The following is a 23,963-nucleotide window of genomic DNA, read 5'->3' as shown; positions in this document are numbered from 1 at the left end:
TAGGAAGCCACTACCAACAGAATGAAATTGCCATACTTACTGGAAGTGAAATGGGAGAGATGGTAGAGTGTGAAGAAAGGGATTGAGGTCATCCTTAAGAATGGCACAGTGAAAAAGAGGCATTAATAAGAGGGAGATAGGCATGCATGCCTGGTAGTGTGGGGTCCATCTTCTCAGCTCCCTAGTGGCTGAACTGAAAGAGTCTCGTTGGGCCTGGGGAAAGGCAGTGGATGGGGTTTTAATGAACTCATAATCTAGGGGAAATGGGAGGAAAGTTGGAAAAGCGGAGGAAAGGAAAAAATCATGTCAAATTACTGTTTGCCTTTTGCAAATTGCCCCCAACCCACTTTGATGTAACAGATCACATATGTTCCCTTCCTTTCCTCTTCTGCTTTTGGCTGAGGCATGAACTGGCTGGGGTGCAGAAGGGCCTGGGGCACCCCCTTACCTATTGTGTCTTATAGACATTTGTGTGCTTCTTATTTTTTCCTACTAAGTTGCAAACTCCTCGAAGGCGAGTACATCTTACTATTCTTCAGTCCTCTGTAATAGTGACTAGCACAATTATTATTATATAAATGGTGGACATTAAGTATCTTTGCAGTTGAGCTAAGAATCCACGTGCCTCTCTGCATATAATGGTCTCTGATTCAAACCATACTGTGTCCTAGAAAACTTTCCCATCCTTTCAGGGTGCTGTCTCCCATTTGGCACCATAACTAGGGAGTTCATCTCAGTAGCAGCAACCCTTTCAGCCATACTTGCTCTACAAACAAGAGCAACCACAGAGCTTTACAAGCATGTGGGTGCTCCTCTCACTAATGTGTTTCTCAATACCTTAGTGAAGTGGGTGCCTTCTGGATCTTCTCATGGAATGTCGGAGGGGGTGGGTGGGTGTGAAGGTAACACAGGATAGAGTTTAAGATTCCTATCTTCCCTAGGCCCTTGGATTCCTTTATCTACATCATGCCAGGAAAGCTCTGGTATCTCAGCTGTATTAAATGTAGGTCATGGTTGAGTCTAACTTTCAGTCAGTCAATCAATAAATTGTGAGAGCCACCTTCAGTTTTATGAACTAGCACATTAACTCTGGGATCTCTAGTAAGTACACTCATATTGAATAATTTGTCCCAATCTAGTGTTATAGTTCACCCTTCTCAGTCTAACACTCTTAGAATATACTGCCATGCATGTTCCCAATTTCTGCTGATACAGGTTACCAAAGGCTTGCCATTATTTTGGTGTGTAAGCTATTTCTTCCTGGGTCATGGTGTGTACCTGTTCCCATGAAACATGATGAGATTTAACCCTAGTTGTAAGTCTAGAGGATACAATAGGCAATAGGGAATGGTTATGGTGGGCCTTGAGGAGAATAAACATCCTCTTTTAGGAATCTGCCCCAGATGAGATTATCATAGAGTTTTTAAGCAATGAGGCTAGTCTCCTGAGGGCAGGCTACTTTCACTGAGGAGCCTTAGAATGACTTGTAGTTTCAAGACTGTCAGTTTCATCTGGGTCTAAGCAGATGTCCCCGTTCCAACGGTAGGATCCCGTTCTTTCCCATTCGATACACTAACTTTAAAGTGAAAAATCTGATGTGAATTCAATTATTGCTATAATTTAGCAACTCTTAAAATTTTGTGCTTGATTTTCATCAGTATCATCCCTGTGTCTGCAAGAACTAAAAGATTCTTCTATAGCTATCATGGAAGCATTCTGGTCTTCTACTGTGACTGGAACTGGGAGTTCAAAGATGAGCTTGTCATTTTCTTTTGCTAAATGCTAAAGTGCACTCAGAAGAATCATACCACTGTCCTGATGGTCATCTTAACTGCCATAATGGTCAAGTGCATCAACACTTGAGCAATCCCTTGCTACAGTCGGCATGTCATCACAATCAACCACAAGTGATAGTTTAATTGTAATGCCCTTATCTCTTTTCCCACTGGGAGGAGCTCAGCCAAAAGGCATGACCAAAGCAATTCTTAAATTCTTTGTATGTTTATCTCCTGGGACCACTACTGATGCCAATTCTGTATATCAGGGTCCAATCAAGAGAGAAATCAAACAATATTTTGAACATGGAGGTTAAATATAAAGAATTATTCCTTGTAACAGGGAATTGGAATGATAAAAAGTTGGTTAGCAGGAGCAAAGAGAATTCTAAAGAATATAGGAAGACCAGATATATACATACCCATGAGATTGACCCTTGTTAAAGAAGTCCAGTGACTATGGCTCATTTGAGTGCAGAGGGGTTTGCTGAAGGTACAAGGCTGCCTAAGGGGTGTGAGGGGCAGTTGTTTCTGGAGGGTGTTGTATTGGTGGTCTCCATTGTGAGGCTGCTTGTGGAGCTGTTCATGAGGGTTGCCTGCAAAGTTGTCGGAGAGGGCTTGTGGGGATTGCTACACAGAGCGGGCCTCTGGGCACTGCGGGAACCCGGAGCTGCAGAAGTCAGGTGTGCTGCGAGAGCCTACCTAAAGGAGCATATGACACTACACAGGTAGATAGCTCTTCTTCCTCCAGTGTCCCTCCGGTGCCCCCTACTGACAAAGCTTAGTTTCCTGACAGCTAGAGAAGGAGAACTATTTATAGGGTTTATCTCCTTTATCACAAAGCAGGCAGTGAAGAGTATTTTTGGATTTTTGAGGCAAAAACTTGATAATTGGTTCAATAACCCATTTCCTTTAACTGGAAAAACCTTACAATGAGGACTGAATTTTATTGGGGGCTCTGAAAGGCACTATAAATGGCCCCTTCGAGGAGCTGATAAAAACCATGGACTCTTCCTCTGGATAAATGCACACGTGTACATAAGTGCACAGTTCTATAGACGATTCAAGGTATATCTGCGAACCCAGATTAAGAGATTAGGCCACAGGTAAGGCCTAATGACTATTCTCCAGTTCAATTTAGTGATTATTCTTAACTTTGTTTGAATGTAGAATAGCAAATGTAATATCCCCAAATTCAACTATGTTTGCTTTTAGTAACAAAGATACACATTTATAAACATTTGAGAAATAGAGCCGATAGTGTTAAGGATGGTTCTAATTTGGGAGTGAGGAAATTGGTCAAAGATCTCCAGGGAGAGAGAGAATGTCAGAGGAAAGGCAAGCAGTTGTGAAACAACAAGACTATGATTGGGATTTGGACTTGGATGGTTGTATATAGAATGAATGGGGTGTCTATTATGACCTGTTATGCTTTGGTAAGGTACATTACAGTAGCTGGCTTCTAAAAAGAGACTGACGGTCCTTACCTCCTGGTATTCATGCTTGTATGTACTCTCCTCCCATGCTGACTCAGGGCTGGTTTCTGTGACCAAGACAGCACCATGGAGGTGAAAAGGTGTGATGTCCGAGATGAAAGGCATTCCTGCTTCTGCCTTTGTCTCTTGGACCTCTCATTCTGGGGGAATCCTGCTGCCATGTTGTGAAGACACTCAAGCAGTGACGTGAAGAGACCTACATGGGTAGGAAGTGAGATTTCACACTAAGAACCAGTCCAGCTTGTCAGCCTTACAAGTGAACCACTTTGGAAGAAGGACCTCCAGTCAGTCCCAACAATGCCTTCAGATAACTGAATGCCAGCTGAAATCTTGGCTACAATTTCAAGAGAGACTCAGACTAAAACCACTAGCTAACCTGTTCCCAAAATTCTGACCCACAGTTTTGGGTGTATATTGTTTTGCAGCAATAGACAATCCATACATTTAGGTCAAAATTCTCTAAAGGGTGGAAAGTATAAGGGATTTGCCCCTCCCTGCTTCTCTGGTCACCTAAGGAAGTCAGTGAGATGTTATTTGGCTACAATTTTCTCCAAGGACTGTCATAAGTAAGTCACTAGATTGAATTATCAGAGAGAGACTTCAGTCTTAGCCAAATGGTCACTCTAAGTATTGACTAAATATACAGTTTCTGAAAAGCAGAAATCCCACTGCTAAACCAGCTTATGAAGATTTCTACTAATACACAAATTAATAGAAATACAGATGTGTCCTTATGAAGACCGTTCTAGGGAAATCATGTGTCTAAATGCTTACTGCAGTCACCATAATTGATGAGGGGTATACAAACTACTGTGTCCAAAGGTGAGTCAGTATTCTGGGTGATCTGGAAACTATTCTTGAGGATGATTGAAGGATCTGGGATTTTTTAGTCTAGAGAAATCATAGAGAGCATTTATTCATTTGAAGGGCTGGCACGTGATATAAGAGTAAACATATTTTAGATTCATCAAGAGGAGAAAAGTTGCCTAATGACAAATAATAGGAAGGCAGATTTTAATTCACTTATAATAACCATGGCTGTTTCACAACAGGTCATGCTGTAGTGAAAACAAGTGTTCCTTCTCCTTGGAATGGTTCAAGCCAAAGTTGGCTGACTACCTTTCAGAGATATGGTGATTCTGGCAGTAGTTGGAAAACTGATCTAGATAACTTCTAAGATGTTGTTCCTGAAAGCCTTCTCCTCCTGAATGTGTCTTGGTATATATGAATATATTTAAATAGGAAAGTTCAGTGTAGTGGGAAGAGTCTGCATTATAGAGGAATCAGAACTAGCTGTGTGACTTTGGGCAAGACATTTAGCATTTCTGCACTTCACTGTCCTCACTACCTCTCAGGGCTGTTCTGAGAACTCATTAGATGACACATCCCTCAAATCACCCATTTGGCATTTAATGCATGGGTGGTTTTCTTCCTTCCATTTCCACAATATGGTTTATAATCAAACATCTGGGACCCATTAAGATTTTGAAAGTGTAGTGTTGAAACGAGCTAATTTTCCTAGGCTTTAAGTGTAGAATTTCATTGTTTTTAAACAATGAACTTGATTAAGATTTGATTAGATACTTTGTGGCACAGTGTTTAAAAAAAAAAGACAAGTTTGGTGTAAGTAGAAATAGAAGGAATCAGAAACCAGATGGCCAACATCATCTTTGAAATTTGCAAATGCAAGATCATCACTTGACTAAAGTCTTTCCTCTCAAGATTATTAAAAAAAAACAAAACAACAAAATATCAAAACACCACAAACTGTATTATTCAACATCATAAAGTATTTTACCTTCCTGGAAGATATTCCAAATTTCAGTTAAGAAAAGTTCAGTAACAAGCACTTTATTTTCTTTAGATTTTTAGAAGAAACTGGAATCTCACAGAACGAATCAATATATGCTTTTCTAGCTATCCTCCTTCCCACCCCAAAGATGAAAAGAATTGGAAAAAGTCCCACAAATACTGGAAATCAACTCATATGACTTACAAATAATTTTCTTTTAGATTTGCTTTACTTTGTTAACAAAGCTACTCATGGGCAGAAGTCACCCTGAAGTACCGAATTAGCTACTAGGATTATGTGTACTGAATAGTTAATATTGTTCAAGTAGATTTAGTCTTAACCACCACAAATCCTTTATTATCTATTAGCATCACACCCTTAAGTATTCTCATTGGAGGCTGCCTTTAAGCTATAATGGTAACTGAAATATGCAATTGTTCTTTCACATTTCCATTTATCTGTAACATGTACAATGATCTAAATAGGCAGCTCAATGCTCATAGAAGCCTTTAAGTAACTGCAATGTTGCTTCTCCTCAATACTAACAATTTTTTCTACCCCAAATTCCAAGGTAAACACTATCCATATTTTGGGGACCACCCTTTCATACGATGTTCTATACACACATATACTTAACAAAAATGGGATCACATTCTAGTATCATTTATTATGGCCAAATTCAACAGCATCAAAAGCATTTCTAGGGGTGCCCGGGTGGCTCAGTCGGTTAAGCGCCTGCCTTCGGCTCGGGTCATGATCCCAGGGTCCTGGGATGGAGCCCCGCGTCGGGCTCCCTGCTCCGCGGGAAGCCTGCTCCTCCCTCTCCCACTCCCCCTGCTTGTGTTCCCTCTCTTGCTGTGTCTCTCTCTGTCAAATAAATAAATAAATAAAATCTTAAAAAAAAAAAAAAAGCATTTTTAGGCACTTAGGTGGCTGCGAAATTTAAAAAAATCATTTTTGTCTATATCATCCTTATAACCATATATTTCAGTCTCTTGAATGTTCATTACATTTTTAAATGTTTTTGTCCATACTAGTGAACCTCTCCTTTAAATAGTGAAATGCACATTCTGCCTTAATATTAGTAATTATTAATGTATATCTCACTAAAAATGTACATTTCACAGTACCAAGTGAGATGACCACATTACTCAGTCTGAGTCATGAGCATAAGTGACAAGAGTTGTAGGGTTAGGGTTAGGTGGTGATGGTTGTGGAAACTTCCTGGCTCAAACAGGAAATGGACAAAAAAGAAGTCTTAGGGCAGACAGCTTAGGACTTACATGGTCGCACAATGATGCCATAAAGGATCTAGCCTCTTTCAATTGTTCTGCTCTGCCAGCCTTGGAATGCAGGCCTCTGTTCTGTTTGTTGCTTCATGACTGAACTATGGCTGCTGCACCTCTGGCATATTCCTCAAGCAAGAACAACAGGTGTAGGACAGGATGAGCTCTGGCCTGCAGAACATGTGCATGTCCTTCCTTGAAAGGGCCAGTAGCAACTTCAACTTTTGTCTTATTGGCTAGAACTGGGTCAAACGGGCTACCCCTAGATGTACAGGAGTCTGAAAAAGTATTTTTAGCTAGAAATAAGTTAAAGTTCCATTAGGATGACTAAATACTAGGTAGAAAGAGACCAGGGTCTGCTACAGAAAACCCGAGTCATAGCAAGCTGTCCTCAGTACAAGACAAAAAAATAAAGGGGGCCTCACTCTTATTTCTGAAGAGCATTGAGAGGGTATGGCTCAGATATAGATGTCCTACCACAAAGAAGGAGGTGAAAGAAGTCAGGGTGTAAGGGATCCTGCTGCATTACCTATAGAGAGGAAGAATTTCCCTTGGTCACTAACTCAATGGTAGCTAACCTTCACTAACCCTTCTGAAGGCGAGAGGGAAAAAGACTAGCTCTCTATATTACCTGCTTGCCTTCTCCTGTAAGTGGAAGCCCGTGAAAATGCACGTCTAATTTGCTGTACTGACCCCCAAACCCGTGCAGAAAATGGAGAATAAGTCAGTTTTGGGCAGTGAACATAACCTTTGCATTCTACGCCTAAGCCGTAAAACAAAAATAACACTACCATCCCTCTTCATCTCCCACTGAACACACAGTAGGGGCTCAGTAAGCACTTGCCGACTTCTGTGAAGACGAAGAGGAAAGAGATGGAAATTAACATTTGAGAGACTGTCATATGCCTGAACTGTACCAGATGGCTCATTTGCTCATCAACACGCAGTTAGCCATTACCGTTTGGAGAACTAAACTGAGGCTCAGAAAGGATAGCCAGGGTGACACGGAAAGTAGAGGCAGACCTCCGGTCTCACTGAAAGCTTTTGCTCCTTACGCAGTGTAGCTCATGGTCTCTCCGCCAAAGCTCCTGGTACCGTGCTTTGCAGACACTCGACACAAGACATTTGGAGCGGAAGTTTGATTCATCATCTGGAAGGACACTAACTTTTGCAGAGAAACTCTTAGGATGAAGGAGCACTTCTCAAATCTTCAGGGTGTGGTCAAAACAGGATGTGCTAGCGCCAGCTCAGCTGGTGGTGAGGCCTGAGCGCGGCTGGGGTACGGGACCGAGCGAGCGGTCAGGCCAGGTGGGCTCCAGCACAGCCCAGCGGCTTCGCGGCGACCCGGAACTCAGCCGGCGGCCCCCCGGGCGGTCGGGCGCGGCGGTCGGCTCCTGCTGTACCGCCTGAGCCCGGTGCCGGGGCGGGCCGCGCGTGACGCACTTCCGTCCTGCGCCTTCCGGCTTAAAGGGGACCCAGACCTTCCTCATAACAACAACAAAACGAGCGCGCTCGCGCCGGGAGCCTGGGCTTCTAGTCCCCGCCCTCCTGCCACCTGCCGCTGCCTCTGCCGCGCCCTGTCCTGCGCCGCGCTGCCGCGTCCTGCCCGAGGGGTCAGGCGGAGAGCGGGCCGCGCCCTTTGGCCAACTTCTCCGGCGGCCATCGCGCCGCCTCGCGAGACCCGGGGCCGGGCCGTGGCCGCCGCCGAGCAGCAGGAAGGGAGCGGCCGCCGCGGAGGACGCCCGGCAGGACTGTGCGGCCGGCGGCCCTACCCGGGCGCGGAGGGCGGCGGTGGCGGGCTCCGCGGCCCTCTTTCAGGTACCCCTGCCCCGGCGGGTCGCCCTGAGCGGCTCGGCCCCTTCTCTGGCCCGCTTGGCAGGGCCGTCGCGTAGGGGCCTTGTTGCGTTTCAGCTTGGGGGTCGCGGCGGGGGCGGGGCGGTGACTCCCTCCCTTATCATTGCTTTCTCTTTTTTCCTCCCGGCCTCTTTCCGCAGTCCGGAGCCCGGCGGAGCCCGGACCTGGCGGGGAAAGCTGCACCCACGGCCGGGTCCCCGGACCCCGCCGCCGCCACTGTCCATCATCCTTGGTACCGGCAATGGCCCTTGTATCGCCCGATGCACTTGTGACTGACTTGGACACAGAATATTAAGAACCTACTTGCTGCCGTCCCTGTACCAGTCGCGCCGGCAGTTACCACCTCGGCTCCTTTGGGCTGCTCCTCTTGACTCTGTTCAACTCGGGGGCACCATGGACCAAAATGGGATGGAGATTCCTGTGACCCTCATCATTAAAGCACCGAATCAGAAATACAGTGACCAGACTATTAGCTGCTTCTTGAACTGGACCGTGGGGAAACTAAAAACACATCTATCTAACGTGTACCCTAGCAAACCAGTAAGTGTCTAAAAGCTGGGCACAGCTGCTCTGGTCAGCAACTTTTCGTGCCATGCACTCCCGTTTCTCTGTTCATCCCCTCCCCTCTTGAATCAAATAGGTCTCTTGCTAGACTGCGAAGTATTTTGAGTTCCGAGGTGTGTGTGTGTCTCTTGAGTGTCTCAACCATCATTAATATCTTCCTCATGAGGTTCAGTTAATTAGTAAGAGTACTGTCTACAAAAATATCAAGGGACATAAGAATTGATAGGCATAAAAAAGGACCATTTTCATTGGACTTAAGTCATCGGCTTAATATGGGAGAGACAGATGGATCCTTAAAAAAAAAAAAAAAAAAGATAAACCCTGCAACCTATATTAAAGCTTTTATTGCTTTAGTTAGGCATTGAGACTTCTAGAAGAACTACAGAAATAGGGCAGTTATTGCAAAAACAGGAGGTTTAGAAAAACAACTCTTAGTTGGCCTTATTTGTTTGTCAGTACTTTTGATACAAATATTTTTAGTAGAGGAACTAAAAACCCTGAGGTATTTAAGTACTTGGAACAAACTCATTTTTTTTAGATCTTTGGTTTGAAAGTTAAGATTTACACAAGGGGTAACAAATTTATTTTAAAGTTTTCTCCTTTACAGAAGATTTCCTATTGCATATGATTCATTTTACACATTTTCAAGGTGGAAAATAGCTTTTTGGAATAATCAGAATTGAAAGTCAATAGACTTACATAGTACTATTTATAACAGAGCCTGAATATCATTCCTAAGTATATAAGTATATACTTGAGCATATATCTAAGTGTGTGTGTGTGTCTCTCTCTCTCTCTCTATAACGTGTGTTTATACATTTACATTTAAATATATGCTCAGGTATGTGCTTATGTGAGATCTTTATATTGTATGATTAAACTAAAAGGGACTTGGTTTGCAGTATGTTAGACCAAGAGTTACCACTTCTCTAAAACTTTTTCTTTTTCAAAAAGTATCTAAGAGAAGAGTGATGTGAAACCCATTTGCCTTACCTGCACCCAGAAGAAGCCAGTTTTTGACAGGAGTTCTGCCCTCCTAGTACTAATCTCTAGTACCCATATGGATCAGTTGGCTGCTGGAGGACAGATCAATTGCAAACTTTGCTGCACTGTGTCTCCCTAACCCACCTGCTGCTTGTACACACACTTTCAGGTTTAACTGTGGCAAACCTGACTTTTCTCTTCCAGCAAGTCATTTCCAAGTGAATTGTATTATTTTTTTTAAGATTTTATTTATTTATTTGACAGAGAGAGTGTGTGCACAAGCAGGGGGTGCTGCAGAGGGAAAGGGAGAAGCAGATTCCCCACTGAGCAGGGAGCCCAATGAGGGGCTCGATCCCAGGACCCTGGGATCATGACCCAAGCTGAAGGCAGATGCTTAACCCACTGAGCCACCCAGGCACCCCTCCAAGTGAATTGTAATATTGAAGTTCATTTCTAGTTAATGAGAGTGTGTGGAACTGGGGGTGAGGACCATGTGTTTGTTGTCTTAGAACTTCACTGAAAACTTCCTGTGGTTATTAGATTTGACAGGCTTACATTCTAACTTACTTATCACATGAGAACTAATTTGAAGTGTTTTAGTTGTTGAACACACCGACTGTTTCATGATACCCCATAGGTAGTCTTCAGTATAGGAATTGGAGTACTAAAAGTTAGATGGTTATTTAGAACAGAGAACATTTTGTAATATAGGCAATATTCTATTAATGTATTATGAGGGAAGTTTGGGTTCTTATGAGCACCCACAAAGACTGCTTAACACTAATTCTGTGTTTAGGTGTCTTAAGTGCTATTTGGTGTTTAACAGAGATTATTTCTTATGCCTGATTCTTTGCACATCTGCCTGGTGGAGGTGGATGATTTGGAAGCAGAGTACAGTTCCAGTGCCTTGTAGAAGCAAGTGTTCTCCAGTAAGGAGTAGAGAAGTGATGGCTCTGGTCAATACTGCTCTAACTGGGTCTGATGGGCCAAGGGTGGGTGGAGGGCCTTGGTCCCTGTGGGCAGTGGCTTCTAGGAAAGTAAATAGGAGCTGCTGGAAGGAAATAATGGAGATTTGAAGTTGTCCTTTTAGGATCTCTAAAACAGGTCACATGTCTACTGCTGTTAACAGAATTCTGGCTAAACTCTGCAAGAGTGTGTATCGTCTTAAGATTTTAGCTTTATGGTCAGGTACTGATTTGACTTAATCACAGATAATCTCCACATGAATATTTTAAATTCAATTTTCCATCTGTCAATAAACCCACAGCAAATATACCCTTTCCCACCAAAGCATATTTTCTTGGGCTTCATTTATTTATTTAATTAGGATTTTATTGACCTGGCATTTGGGTGTCTATATGTTACGCATGAAGGTGATGATGATTCCTTTGCTCTTCTGAAGCTCAGGTCTAGTGGGGCATACAGATATGTAAGTAAAAAGCTGTAATATTATGTGACGGGTGTTACACAAGAGGGGTGTACTGAATGCTGTAGGAGCATAGGGAGGGAATGGTCATCTCAGAAGGGAAGGTAAGGGAATGTGTAGCTGTTTTAAGAAAAGGTTCACAGTGACAATGACATTTTTCTTTCTTTCTTTTTTTTTATTTTAAAGATTTTGTTATTTGAGAGAGAATGAGAGAGAGCAGGAGAGGGGGAGGGTCAGAGGGAGAAGCAGACTTCCTGCTGAGCACGATGCGGGACTCCTGATGATGACCTGAGCCGAAGGCGCTTAACCAACTGAGCCACCCAGGCGCCTCTGGGGACATTTTTCTTAAAGAGTTGATAACAGTTTTAAGCAGACAAGATGATAGCTGTTTTTTTTTTTTTTTAAACCTATTATTTCAGAGGTAATGTTGCTTTGATGATTCTCAACGTAATATAGTACTTTTAAATAAAAGATTACAGATCCATAATGGGCTACAGAGGGGAAGGTGTCTTCCAGTTAGGAAATAGGGCAGTTGCCATATTTATGCAAGACTTTACAGTGCCATCACTAAAAACCTCAGATGTGGAATTTAACTCTTTTGGAGTTTTGTTTAACTTTGAATGGTATTGATAATTGGTTTAGGACTTGGTGTAGGAACTGGAAAGTGCATCAGTTCATGTTGATAGTGTATATAGATAGTTGTGAATTATGTTCTGATATGCCATTTGTCATCACTTCATGACTTTACATTTTCAGATCCTGAAATTGGCCTGTAGTGTGAAATAATTATTCTGTAATTTGGGTAATTGCCCCGGGGGCGTGAAGATACCTGTCAAGAAGGCCACTTTTACTTGAGTAGTTTCAGACTTTGATCTAGTTTAGGTTTATTTGCTAGAGATGTAAATATCAAAATAGTTGAACTTTTTTTTTTTTTTAAGATTTTATTTATTTATTTGACAGAGACAGCAAGAGAAGGAACACAGGTAGGGGGAGTGGGAGAGGGAGAAGCAGGCTTCCCCCGGAGCAGGGAGCCCGATGCGGGGCTTGATCCCAGGACCCCGAGATCATGACCTGAGCCAAAGGCAGATGCTTAACGACTGAGCTACCCAGGCGCCTCTCAAAATAGTTGAACTTAATGTTATTCAGTAGAATGGACTATCCTAGAGAAAACTTAAAAAAGTAAGGATCTCTAAGTCTGATTAGGCATCTTTCTCATTGCTTCTTTCTTACTCTCTGTTCTCATACACAAACAATAACTAAGATGGACCTGACTCACCCTGAATTCAGTTTTGAGGATAAACCTTTCTGGGGCTTGCCTTGGCTCCTCATTTTACAGTCTTGAGGTCAAAATGCCTGTTGAACATGTCCCTCAGCTGTGGGTGGATTTCCTTTGTCTGGGTGCTTTCTTTTGTTAAACTAAAGCAGTCAATATCATTACTTAACGTCTTCTAGCTCTCCTGCTCAACTAGGAGGTTTGTTCTGCTTTTTCAAATTGCTCTGCGATTCCGTTAGAATTAAAGAAATAGAAATAGAAATAGAACCAGTTGTATAGGTTCTGTTCTGAGAATATAACATTCCATAACCAAATTGCCTACAGTTCAGATGGAAGTCTTAATTTCATTAGCAGTGGAAGTAGCTTGAATAATATAATTTGAGGTTTATATCTGCCTCATTTTTGTAATTCCCTATTACCTTACTCAGGCAGGTCATTTTTAAAACTTACTTAACTATCTCAGAACTGTTGACTTCAAGGGGCTTATAATCCATATATATAAATAATTTTTGTTTTATAAGACTTGTCTTTACAATTTTAGTGCATATGTTTAAGAGGGTTTCATGTCACGTAGCAATATAGTTCATATTTTTAAAACTCTTCGAACAAAGGATATTATTAAATTGAATGTGAAGATTGATGAAAAGTTAAGTTTTGAATGAGTGCTGACTAAATTTGTTTTATTTTTAATTCTTTTATTTTTTAAAAAAGATTTTATTTACTTGTCAGAGAGCGGGAGAGGGAGAGAGGGAACACACAAGCAGGGTGAGCTAGGGAAAAGCAGGATCCCTGCTGAGCAAGGAGCCTGATGCGGGACTCGATCCCAGGACCCCAGGACCCTGGGATCATGACCTGAGCTGAAGGCAAACGCTTAACCAGCTGAGCCACCCAGGCGTCCCGAAATTTGATTTAACTCCTTTGTAGCTTTTCCTAATGTATTCTTTTGGAAAATAACAGTACTATGTTTTGTTTAATCATGCATCAGTTTTTAAAATAGGATTTATCTAGAACTTTTAGTTTAAGTTTCTCACCTCTGCATTACAAATAGTGATTTCATGGTCTCAAATGCTGTTATTTAACTGTCATAGTTGGTGCTCAAATTTTAAACTTCCATTTACTCTAAGTGGTTGCCATGTATATTAGGCATTCTACTAAGTACTTTGTATGTTTTATCATATTTATTCCTCATAGGCACCTTATGATGTAAGTTTTATTTATTAGCTCTATCTTATAGATAGGAAACTGAGGCTTGGTGATAAAACTCCTTAAGTAGTAGAATTGGAATTTGAACCCAGGTTGGTCTGACTTTCAAGCCTCGGTGCTTAAACCATTAATTCACATTGTATATGATGGTTATATGTGATAAGATGAAGAAAGGCATTTAGGGACCTGGCCATCTTAGCTATATGCTTGCAAACTGAAAAGAAATGAACTATAAAAAGAGGTGTATGTGTTTAGGTGGTTTGTCATTTAAAGGCTGTAGATGAATGGATAACATAGCTTTAATAGTGTTCTAATGCATGTCATGTTAGTGTGTGCTATTTCTGTTTATTTTGATATATTTTAGGGAAGATATGGGAACCTAGTATCTTAAGACCTCAAAGCACATTGCTTTGCTTTATCGTTTTACATTCTTGCTTGTTTTTATGAACCATAGCAGTCACGTATTTTGGCATTCTCTGTTGTATGTATACCTGATTGCAAATGGCCTGTGAGTGGAAACAGCTAAGCTGGGGATGTCCCTTTGGAGTTCTAGAGAAAATTATTTTTTAAGCTCCTGTTTGCTGCTTTTGTTTACTGTTGTTGCAAGGAGATAAGGGGTAGAGGCAGTTTGGGTAAACCATGCTTCCATTTACGGTGCTTCTGAATTCTTTGGGGCTTGAAATTGGGTGAATTTAGTGGGAGTGGGAGGAAGATACGTTGCAGTACAAATTCATAGAATTCATTTCCTACAGAAATGATATGTTGTGCACCTTCTGGGAACCACCTCTTTAAAGCTATTTGGCACTTGTGACTGAGCTATATGTAAGTACTGAAATACTAATAATTACCACTTTCAAAGGCCTTGGGTTCTAGTTCTTTGAACTAACATGTAAGTTGAAGATTTTTTACTAAGCTATTTGATTATGTTGATGTCAGATATACTAAGAACATGATTTTTTTAAGCCATCCATAATGAGAGCTTGTATTTAGTTCCTCATATACAAAATTTAATCTTTTGATACCAGCAAGGTGACTTTCTAGAAATATGAAACTGTTGTTGGCTTTGTAAACTCATCTATCAGACTCTTGTGAATATTTTAAATGCACTAGGGATGCATAGTATTTTGTCTGTTTTTGATATCTGATTAAATAGTAAAAAGTCAGATACTTTAGATAGTATATGTAAACCTTTTAGGAAGAAAAAAATCTCCCCACTTTATGATTTATTTTTGCATGTTATACTAGCTGATGAGCTTTCCTCACCTTGGTTTTTAGCAATGTCTGTTAAGTGAGTGGCAGAATTTTTGGGGTCAGCTAGTTAAGCAGGTATTTATTTGGAGTGGCCTAGTTTTGTCTCTCGGACTACCATCCTTGGAGTACCATCGGGATGTTTCTAACTTGGTAATTTAGCTGCCTCTACTCTACCATAAAATACCAGGTACCATGTATCACTAGGCTTTGTCTAGTGGTAAGCAGTGGAGGCAGTGAAAGTAGCATTATCTGATAGGATTTGCTGGCTATTCCATGTAGGGTGTGAGCAACAGGAAGAATGGTGGTGTTAACATAGATGGTCAAGTATATATGTATCTGTGTAGCCAGTATCTTAACAGTAGACTTTTAATTGACAATTTAATTAGTACTTTGTTTTAGATTTACCAATCCTGAGTCTTCTGGATTTTTATATTGAAAGGGTACCACGTGATTTTTTATTTTTTTAATTGAGAGAGAAACGAACTTTTATTACGTTAAGCTACTAAGATTATGGAGTTTGTTATAGCAGGTAGCATTACTTAATTTAATACAGAAATGGATTTTTCAGTCAAGATAAATGATGCTGTTATTAGCAGGTCTGGATAAATAAAATTGTGTCACTTTTATTAGTGAAATTGAATTTGAATTGAGATCTCAAAATCTGTGTTTTTCCTAATACTCTAGTTTATGATCCAAAATGGCTAGTTGAAAGTTCAGTTGATTACTGTGCTGTTTGTTATCATATCTAACTACTGGTTTTCCAGATATTTAAATTAATTTATTGATATTTAAAGTGAAGAGGCAATTTAGTGACATAGAAGAATTTTCAGATCTTCTCACCTAAGTTAGGCACATGAAAATTCCTTTTTCTCTGTTTTTCAGTCACAGTAAAATTAAAGAATCCCTTTCTCCTTTTAAAATTTCTGATTATTTGAAGGCATTTGAATATTTAATTTCAAGAAACAATTTTACTGAGATATAATTCACACACTGTAAAACTTGCTCTTTAACATGTACAACTCAGTGGTTCTTAGTTAATTCACAAAGTTGTGTAGTTATTATAACTGTCTAATTTCAGAACATTTTTGTTACCTCAAAAAAGAAAACTTATACTCACTAGTAGTCACTCTCCATTCTTGGTAACTACTGATCTACTTTCTGTCTATAGATTTGCCTATTCTGGAAATTTCATATAAATGGAATCATAGTATATGTGGTCTTTTTTTTTTTTTTTAAGATTTTATTTATTTATTTGAGAGGGAGAATGAGAGAGAGAGAGCATGAGAGGGGGGAGGGTCAGAGGGAGAAGCAGACTCCCTGCCGAGCAGGGAGCCTGATGCGGGACTCGATCCTGGGACTCCAGGATCATGACCTGAGCCGAAGGCAGTTGCCTAACCAACTGAGCCACCCAGGCGCCCTATGTGGTCTTTTTTGTCTGGCTCCTTTCATTTAGCAAAATGTTTACAAGGTTCACCCACATTATAGTATGTATCAGTTCTTCATTACTTTTTATGGGCGAGTAGTATTTATTATATGTATTTATCATGTGTTGTTTATTCATTCATCAGTTGATGGACATTGGGGTTGTTTCTACTTTTTGGCTATTATGACTAATGTTGTTTTGGACATTCTTATGCAAGTTATTATGTGCACATATGTTTTCAGTTTTCTTTGGTATCTAGGAGTGGAATTGGGCATATCCTGAGTCATTGGGTAACTTTTTTTTTTTAAGATTTATTTTATTTATTTATTTATTTTTAAAGATTTTATTTATTTGACAGAGACACAGCGAGAGGGGGAACACAAGCAGGGGGAGTAGGAGAGGGAGAAGCAGGCTTCCTGCCAAGTAGGGAGCCCGATGCGGGGCTCCATCCCAGGACCCTGGGATCATGACCTGAGCCGAAGGCAGTCGCTTAACCGACTGAGCCACCCAGGTGCCCCAAGATTTATTTATTTTAGAGAGAGAGCATGAGCAGGGGGAAAGGCAGATGGAGAGGGAGAGAATCTCAAGCGGACTCAGCTGAGCGTGGAGGCCCCTGCAGGGCTTGATCTCACGACCCTGAGATTGTGATCTGAGCCAAAACCGAGAGTCGGCCGCTTAACTGACTGAGCCACATAGGTGCCCCCTGTCGGGTAACTCTTTGTTTAACTCTCTGAGGAACTGCCAAACTTTTTCATAGAGGCTGTTCCATTTTGTCTTCCTACCCGCAGTGTGTGAGGGTTCCAATTTCTCCACATCCTCATCCATACTTGTTTTTGCTTCATGTACTTTGTGGGGGGTGTGCCATGTAATTTTGTTATTCTATTGTATTCTGCCTTTTTGAAAATTGATGTTCCCTTGTTGTGGAAAGATAAAAGTTTATTCAAAGTTGACCCAATTGATATTTATTTTGTTGACTGTGGTAACATTGTAGTTATTTGAAACAAAAACAAAAACAACAAACCAACCCAAAAACCTGTTCCAGATACATACTGTTTTTACAGGTGAGAAGAAATGATGTGTGATATTTGTTTTAAAATTCTCTTTCCCCTCAAAAAGGCAATGGGGGATAGATGAAACAAGAATAGCAAAATATTGATAATTGTTGGACTTGAGTATTTGGGAGTTCTTGAAGATGGTACCTTGGGGTTTGTTTTGTTCTCTCCACCTTGTGTATGTTTGAGAATTTTCATAGTAAAGTAAAAAAAAAATTCATAAGACTGATGTCCTTTATGCAGAATATTATGACATAGAAGTATCTATTAAATGTTTGGACTGATGGAAAAATAATAGTTTATGATGACTGTAGTATTTATCAAAGAAACTTTTTTAGTTTCCAGCTAAATTAGTAAGTATATTATGGAAACTTATAATTTTGTCCAAGGGTTAAATCAATTATTATCTACTTAGCTTTTAACTTATGTTATATAATTCACTATTCATTCCCCACTCAATATTTATGTGTATTGATTGAAATTTCAAGATTTGTGATATGTATTTAAAAAAAAACACCTCTTGTGTTAATTTGGTTGTTTATATACAGGAATTTGAACTTGTGCATTTTAGGAATGGCACACTCAAAAATACTTCCAGGGAAAGCTAGATTATGCCTAACAGCTAAGTATCTTGGAAAGACAGCTGTACCTTTCCCTTCATCTTGGGTACCCAAGAAACCCTGAACCACAGATCTTACTCAGTATGACAGTTTCTATTATGGTTATTTTTAATGTAAGACCCTTTTTAGTAGCCATGCTGAATACATATATTCTGTTTGAAAATTGTTATTGCTTAGATTTGGCATATTTAACAATTATTGATATAGCTAATATTTAATTGTTTTAATAGAATTCATGGAACATCTACTTATTTAGGAAGTCTTATGGGGACCGTACATAAATACTTTGATTTTAAATACTTTAATTCTAGCAGTGTGAACACTTAGCAGATTTATCATACGTACAAAATAGGGCAGAAGTAACCAGAACGTATTTCCTATTCTCGGTTTCATATAAAGATGGCAGCTGAATCTCTATGCACTTGAGTTGATTTTTCTTTAGTCTTGTGTTTTTGAAAAACGTATAGAGGTATTTGTGAGAATGGTAGGAATAATAAAAACTAGAATAGTTATATAAAACTGTAACTAAATTCAAACGGCTCTTGAATTAAAACCAGTGAATCGTTCTGTATGGTGTTAGTAAAGAAGAAAATAAATCTTGTATATTCTTTTAGATTATAAATACTGAGAAAACAATTCGAAATAACTGTGGTGACCTTGAAATTTTATCCCATTGTTGACTATTACTATTAGAAGGCCAGCCATCTTCTCATTTATAGTCTTAAAGGTTTTTAATGATAGTCACACATGCATTGCATTATGGCTGAAAAGGCAAATTTCCAGTTTACCTTTTTTTCCTGTTTTTTAAAAAAATGGTAATTATTTGTATTTTATTATATCTACAATAGATAGACTACCATTTGCTGAGCTCTTAATGTCTTAAGTAGAATTTGGAAAAAAAGGTCTTAAATTATGTCAATTTTCTGCTTATCTGTGCCTAAAGGGAGTTTTACTTTACTCATTTTTAGGCATATTATTCCCAACTTCCATTTGTATAAATAGAAAAAGTTGAATTCTTTTCTTTGTCCCATTTCTTAGTTGACGAAGGATCAGAGATTGGTGTATTCGGGCAGACTGCTTCCCGATCATCTGCAGCTGAAAGACATTCTCAGAAAAGTAAGCTTTTCTAACCACTATTTGATAACAGATACATTTAGAGTGTGAGAAGAGATATGTTCTGAAGTTTTATCGATATCCAACTAGTTCAGTTTTTAGATCCTTAAGATCAACCCTTTTGGGTAGCATAACAGGTAAACATGAATTAGAAAGTAAAGAACATAATGATAGACTCTAGTTAGTTTAGGTAATAGTTTTGTATATCCATCTGGTAGCTAAATATGAACTAGGAGTCTATGTTTCTGTTCAGTTGTCACCTTATATAAGAAAGCAGTATTGACTTAGAGGTAGTGCAGGAGTAGAGTGTTCAAGTAGTGGTGAGGGCTTTTCATTGATAATCTCTTCTCTCTTAAATCCCCTTTTGACCGAACTGCGTGATGTTTTAATACAAGTTGCTTGAGGTAGGAGTTTAATTTCAGGACAGGAAATGAAAAGGAAGTCCAATTACTTGATCAGTTGGCAAACTTTGAATGTTGGTGCTACGAGCTAAAATATATTTCAATGTAGTTTTTATTTATTTATTTATTTATTTATTTATTTATTTATTTATTTATTTATTTAAGACAGAGAGAATGAGAGACAGAGAGCATGAGAGGGAGGAGGGTCAGAGGGAGAAGCAGACTCCCTGCCAAGCAGGGAGCCCGATGCGGGACTCAATCCCGGGACTCCAGGATCATGACCTGAGCCGAAGGCAGTCGCTTAACCAACTGAGCCACTCAGGCGCCCTCAATGTAGTTTTTGACAGTCAGCTTGAATGCTAGTTATTGTAATGGCAGCTCTTAGCTCATGTTCATTTGTGGAATTAAACTTGTAGAACTTTTCTGCATTTGAGATGCGGCTTTTTGTTTGTGAATGTAGCAGAATCAAATACATAGCTTTTATGTTTCTCCTTAACTCTTTGACTTAACTCTTAATGTTCTTTTGGATATCCCTAATCTCATTTAGAAGATCTGTGTCCTCTCCTGTATGTTTATGGTCACCTGTGGGAAACTTCAAAAAATCTTATACTGGTATATTTCTTCTGTTTAGACAGTTGAAATTTTAGCTTTGCCAGTGTGACTTCTTGCTGTCATTTTCATTTTAATCAGGTAGTTTCAGGCTGCCAAAGTGGTTTAACAGCCTCTCTTCCCTGTCCCCCCCCTCGAAAATAGTGGCATTGCAGCAGATTTTTTCCCTCTCTCTTTGATAGATGACTTTTTTTTTTTAATGTAAGCCCTTATGCCCCGCCCAATGTGGGACTTGAATTCATGACCCTGAGATCAAAAGTCACATGCTCCACCTACAGCCAGGTGCCCTGATAGACTTGAGTTTTTGGAGCAGTTTTATGTTCACAGCACAATAGAGCAGAAGGTATAGAGATTCTCCATATACCCCATGTCTCTACATGTGCCTAGGCTACCCCACCAACAAAATTCCACGTCAGAGTGGTATATTTGTTGCAACTGACATTGTACACAGTGTACTACATTGATGCAGCATTATCAGAGGTCCATAGTTTACATTAGGGTTCACCCTTGGTGTGGTACAGTTTATGGGTTTTCACAAATAAATAATGACATGTATCCACCATGTCATCCGCTGAAGAATAGTTTCACTAGCCTAGAAATCCTCTGTGCTCCACCTGTTCATCTTTCCCCTTGTGTTTATGCTTAAAAACGTTTCTGCTATATGCTCTTTGAAATACAGAATTTATAATAATTTTAATCCAAGGATGGCTAGTGTATGCATATGAATACTTTTTAAAAGGTTTTTCCTTCTATAAATGATTTCTGACCAGAAGAGTTAAAATAAAAATGCTTTAAAGGACTGTTGTGCCCCTTATATAAAACATTTTGAACAATATTTTTATATTTTGAATAGATCTTTAAAGCGTTTTTGTTAAAGTCAGTTACCCCTTTACTTTTTTTCAGGTAGATGCTGCCATTAGCTTTACCTGTTAGTTATAAAATGTTTTGCAGAAACAGTCTCCAAAGGTGAATGAAAACTATTAGTTAATTGTGATTAATATGACCTTTGAAACTAGGTTTCTAAGGATAAACATCTTATACTTGAATGCTTTTTAGTATTCTGAAGCTAAGAGGACATTAAATCAGGTGTGCTTTCTACCTACCTTGCTAGGCACAGCTTATGTCATGCTGTCTCTGGGAATGCCTTTTCCCTAGCGTTCTAACCCTATTAACTCCTTAAGCAATTGTAATTTGTGCTTCTCAGTTTTGTGCAAAGACTGTTTTATATATTCCCTAATTGTGCGCTAATGTTGTATTCTGATATTTTCATGATATGAGCCTCTTTGGGTGAGGGGCTGACTCTTACCCTTTTTTTGGATTCACCTCAGAATTAAGCACAATTCTAGGTTTATGGGAGGCAGTTGATAAATTCTTAGTTTCTGGTAGCTTTGTTTCTCTTTCTCACAACTGGGAATCTTTCTTTCTTCCTTCCCCCTTTTCTTTATCCTTCTCTTGTTTTCTTTTCTTTTCTTTCTTTTTTTAAGTTGCTGAGCCATCCTTTGTTCTTCTCTGCTCTCCTTTATTTTCTCTCCTTTCTCCATCTTATATGCTAGCTTTATGCCTGACTATAAATATACTCATGAAATCACTGAGCTTAAATGCCAATCCTAATCCTTATTAGAATATATTCCTTTAAGCATAGTTGTAAGTTTATGGAAACACATGGAATATGTACAGAATGTAGTTCAAATATACACTTTAAATCTGTGTATAATTGTTATAGGTAAAACTAGTTTTTGAATTAAAAAAATTAAAACTATATATCACCTTGCTAAAATTAAGGCAAATGAGAGTAGGTGCAGTTGAGTATCTTTATTATGGCTGCGAAGTCTCAAGTAATGGAAATATTTTCACTACTCAAAGTTTGTAGGCCTAAGCTTCAATGTGACTGTTACACAGTTTTGATATTAAGGTGCTAGATGTCTCTATGTTGAAATAATAGATTGCACTGATGCAACTTCACAGCACTGATTGCTTCAAGACTCCTTGATATACAAAGGGAATTCAGAAGGGCCCCAGATACTAAAAGGGTACATTACGGTACCTTCAAATGGCAACAATTTACTAATAAAATGTCTACGCCAGAAAGGAACTTAAAATTTGAGTTAAATATTTCAGCTTAGGTACTGACTTTTTGAACTATATATTTTACAGTACTACCCTTTCAATGTAATCTTCTTTAATTTTAGCAAGATGAGTATCATATGGTTCATCTAGTATGTACTTCTCGGACTCCTCCCAGTTCTCCAAAATCCAGCACCACTAGAGAAAGTCATGAAGCATTGGCATCCAACAGCAATTCTGTGAGTTGTTTGTGGAGGAGTAAATGTTGAAATTTTCTGATTATCCTTTTAGGTGAAAAACAGAACAATTGGAGCTTGTGGGTTGTGAGATTGTGTTTTGAACAGCTTGAGTTAAGCATTTAAACTTGGTTTTAAGAGATCCAGTGCATAGTGTTATCCCTGGAAACTTGAGTTATTTGTTATTGAAGATCCAATCTTCAGGGGTTAAATACTAAAATACTCAGAAAGGAAAGTGAAGATATGATTACATAATTTAAAATCTAGGACCAGTAAAGTTTCAGAAATATTAAAGATACTTGATAATACTGTATTTTATTCAAGGTGGATTAAATTATTTAAATTTTGAGTATGCTAAATCTTCTTAAAGTAGATTGCTTGGTCAAGAATTTTATTTTTTAAAATGACTGGACTTGGGCATACATTTCAACTTCAGGAAGAAAGATTATTTCACCTAGTCAGTTCTTTCAGACTTCATTTTTCCCTTCTTATTTTTCCATCTGCCTAAACTTGGGAATTTTTAAAATGTTGAACTTTTCAATTTAGATATATAAGTTTTAAAGACAAATTCTTTATGCTAAATTATTTTCAGTTTCCCATTAAAGTTTTATATGACACCTTTGGAGGTGAGAGAAAAGGATTGGATGAGGGGAAGGTTGCTTTAAAACTCTTGGGCAAAGAACTTACTTACTGCTAAGTATACTTCTTGTCAAGAATCTAGCCAAAACTTGAAGGAGGGGATGGATGGCAGAGGTGATAACTAGTTGAAGGATCTTTCAGTAATTATTAGTTAACTGCTTCTTTAAGAAACTAGACCCTTTAGTTGCTATATTTAATTAGTATGGCCTCTGGTAAGTATTTTCCAGCACTAGCTATGGGAATTTAGCTTTCATTAAATTGAAGTTTGGTTTATCAGTAAATCCAAGGGTCTTTCTATGTTTCCTACCTCTCCTAAGAAGGGACAAAACATGGGCATTCAGGATATACTCTTTGGACACAGTTGTGTTGCTTCAGTTTTTGTTAAGAAAGACCCCTCCTGACTTGTCTCGTGGTTCCTCAACCATGATTTCATGTCATTAGTATGTATATTCAGTTTTTTCAAGCTGTGTTACCAAAATCTGAAAAGTATCAAGGGAAAATTAAGTTGAATTACCCTTCATTTTTTATGGCTGAGAAATTTCAGTGGGATTTGAGAAGGTCTTAAAAATCTAGTCATGAAAGAGTTATCTAATAAGGTCAAAAAAAATTAGTTCTAACAAAATTAGGCTGTGCTGCCAAATGGCTATGCCTTTTTTCTGTTAATTTTTTAAAAAAATGAATACCATATTATGTTGGTCCATTTAATGAGAAATCTTGAGAAAAAGGAAGCCTTTTCCAGTTTATGTCCCTAAGAATCAAACTCCCTAGTCTGATTAGGTAGATACCTACTTGGTGTCTACTTTATGTGGAATAACCTCTTAAAGAAAGCTTTGTTAGTTTTGTGAAAGACCATTGTTCTTGGCAGGCACCTTTTACATAGCATGACTTAGGAAGATAGACGT

At 39.1% G+C, this 23,963-nt stretch overlaps 1 protein-coding gene across 1 annotated transcript in view; it reads left to right on the top strand.

The window, feature by feature from the left end:
- The first annotated feature begins 7,966 nt into the window (after nucleotides 1-7,966).
- HERPUD2 (HERPUD family member 2) overlaps nucleotides 7,967-23,963 on the top strand; it is a 30,168-nt gene continuing 14,171 nt past the window's right edge. The window contains exons 1-4 of the mRNA XM_035020903.1: nucleotides 7,967-8,167; nucleotides 8,344-8,743; nucleotides 19,038-19,115; nucleotides 22,312-22,425. Of these exons, the coding sequence (XP_034876794.1) occupies nucleotides 8,597-8,743; nucleotides 19,038-19,115; nucleotides 22,312-22,425 (339 nt within the window). The 5' untranslated portion in view covers nucleotides 7,967-8,167; nucleotides 8,344-8,596. The remainder of the gene's footprint in view (nucleotides 8,168-8,343; nucleotides 8,744-19,037; nucleotides 19,116-22,311; nucleotides 22,426-23,963) is intronic.

Source organism: Mirounga leonina, unplaced genomic scaffold (genome assembly GCF_011800145.1).
Source record: "Mirounga leonina isolate KUSES-001 unplaced genomic scaffold, KU_Mleo_1.0 Mir_174, whole genome shotgun sequence".
Classification (NCBI taxonomy): Eukaryota; Metazoa; Chordata; class Mammalia; order Carnivora; family Phocidae; genus Mirounga; species Mirounga leonina.
The sequence above is the reverse complement of the archived record's forward strand: the minus strand, read 5'-3'. Positions and strand labels throughout refer to the sequence as shown.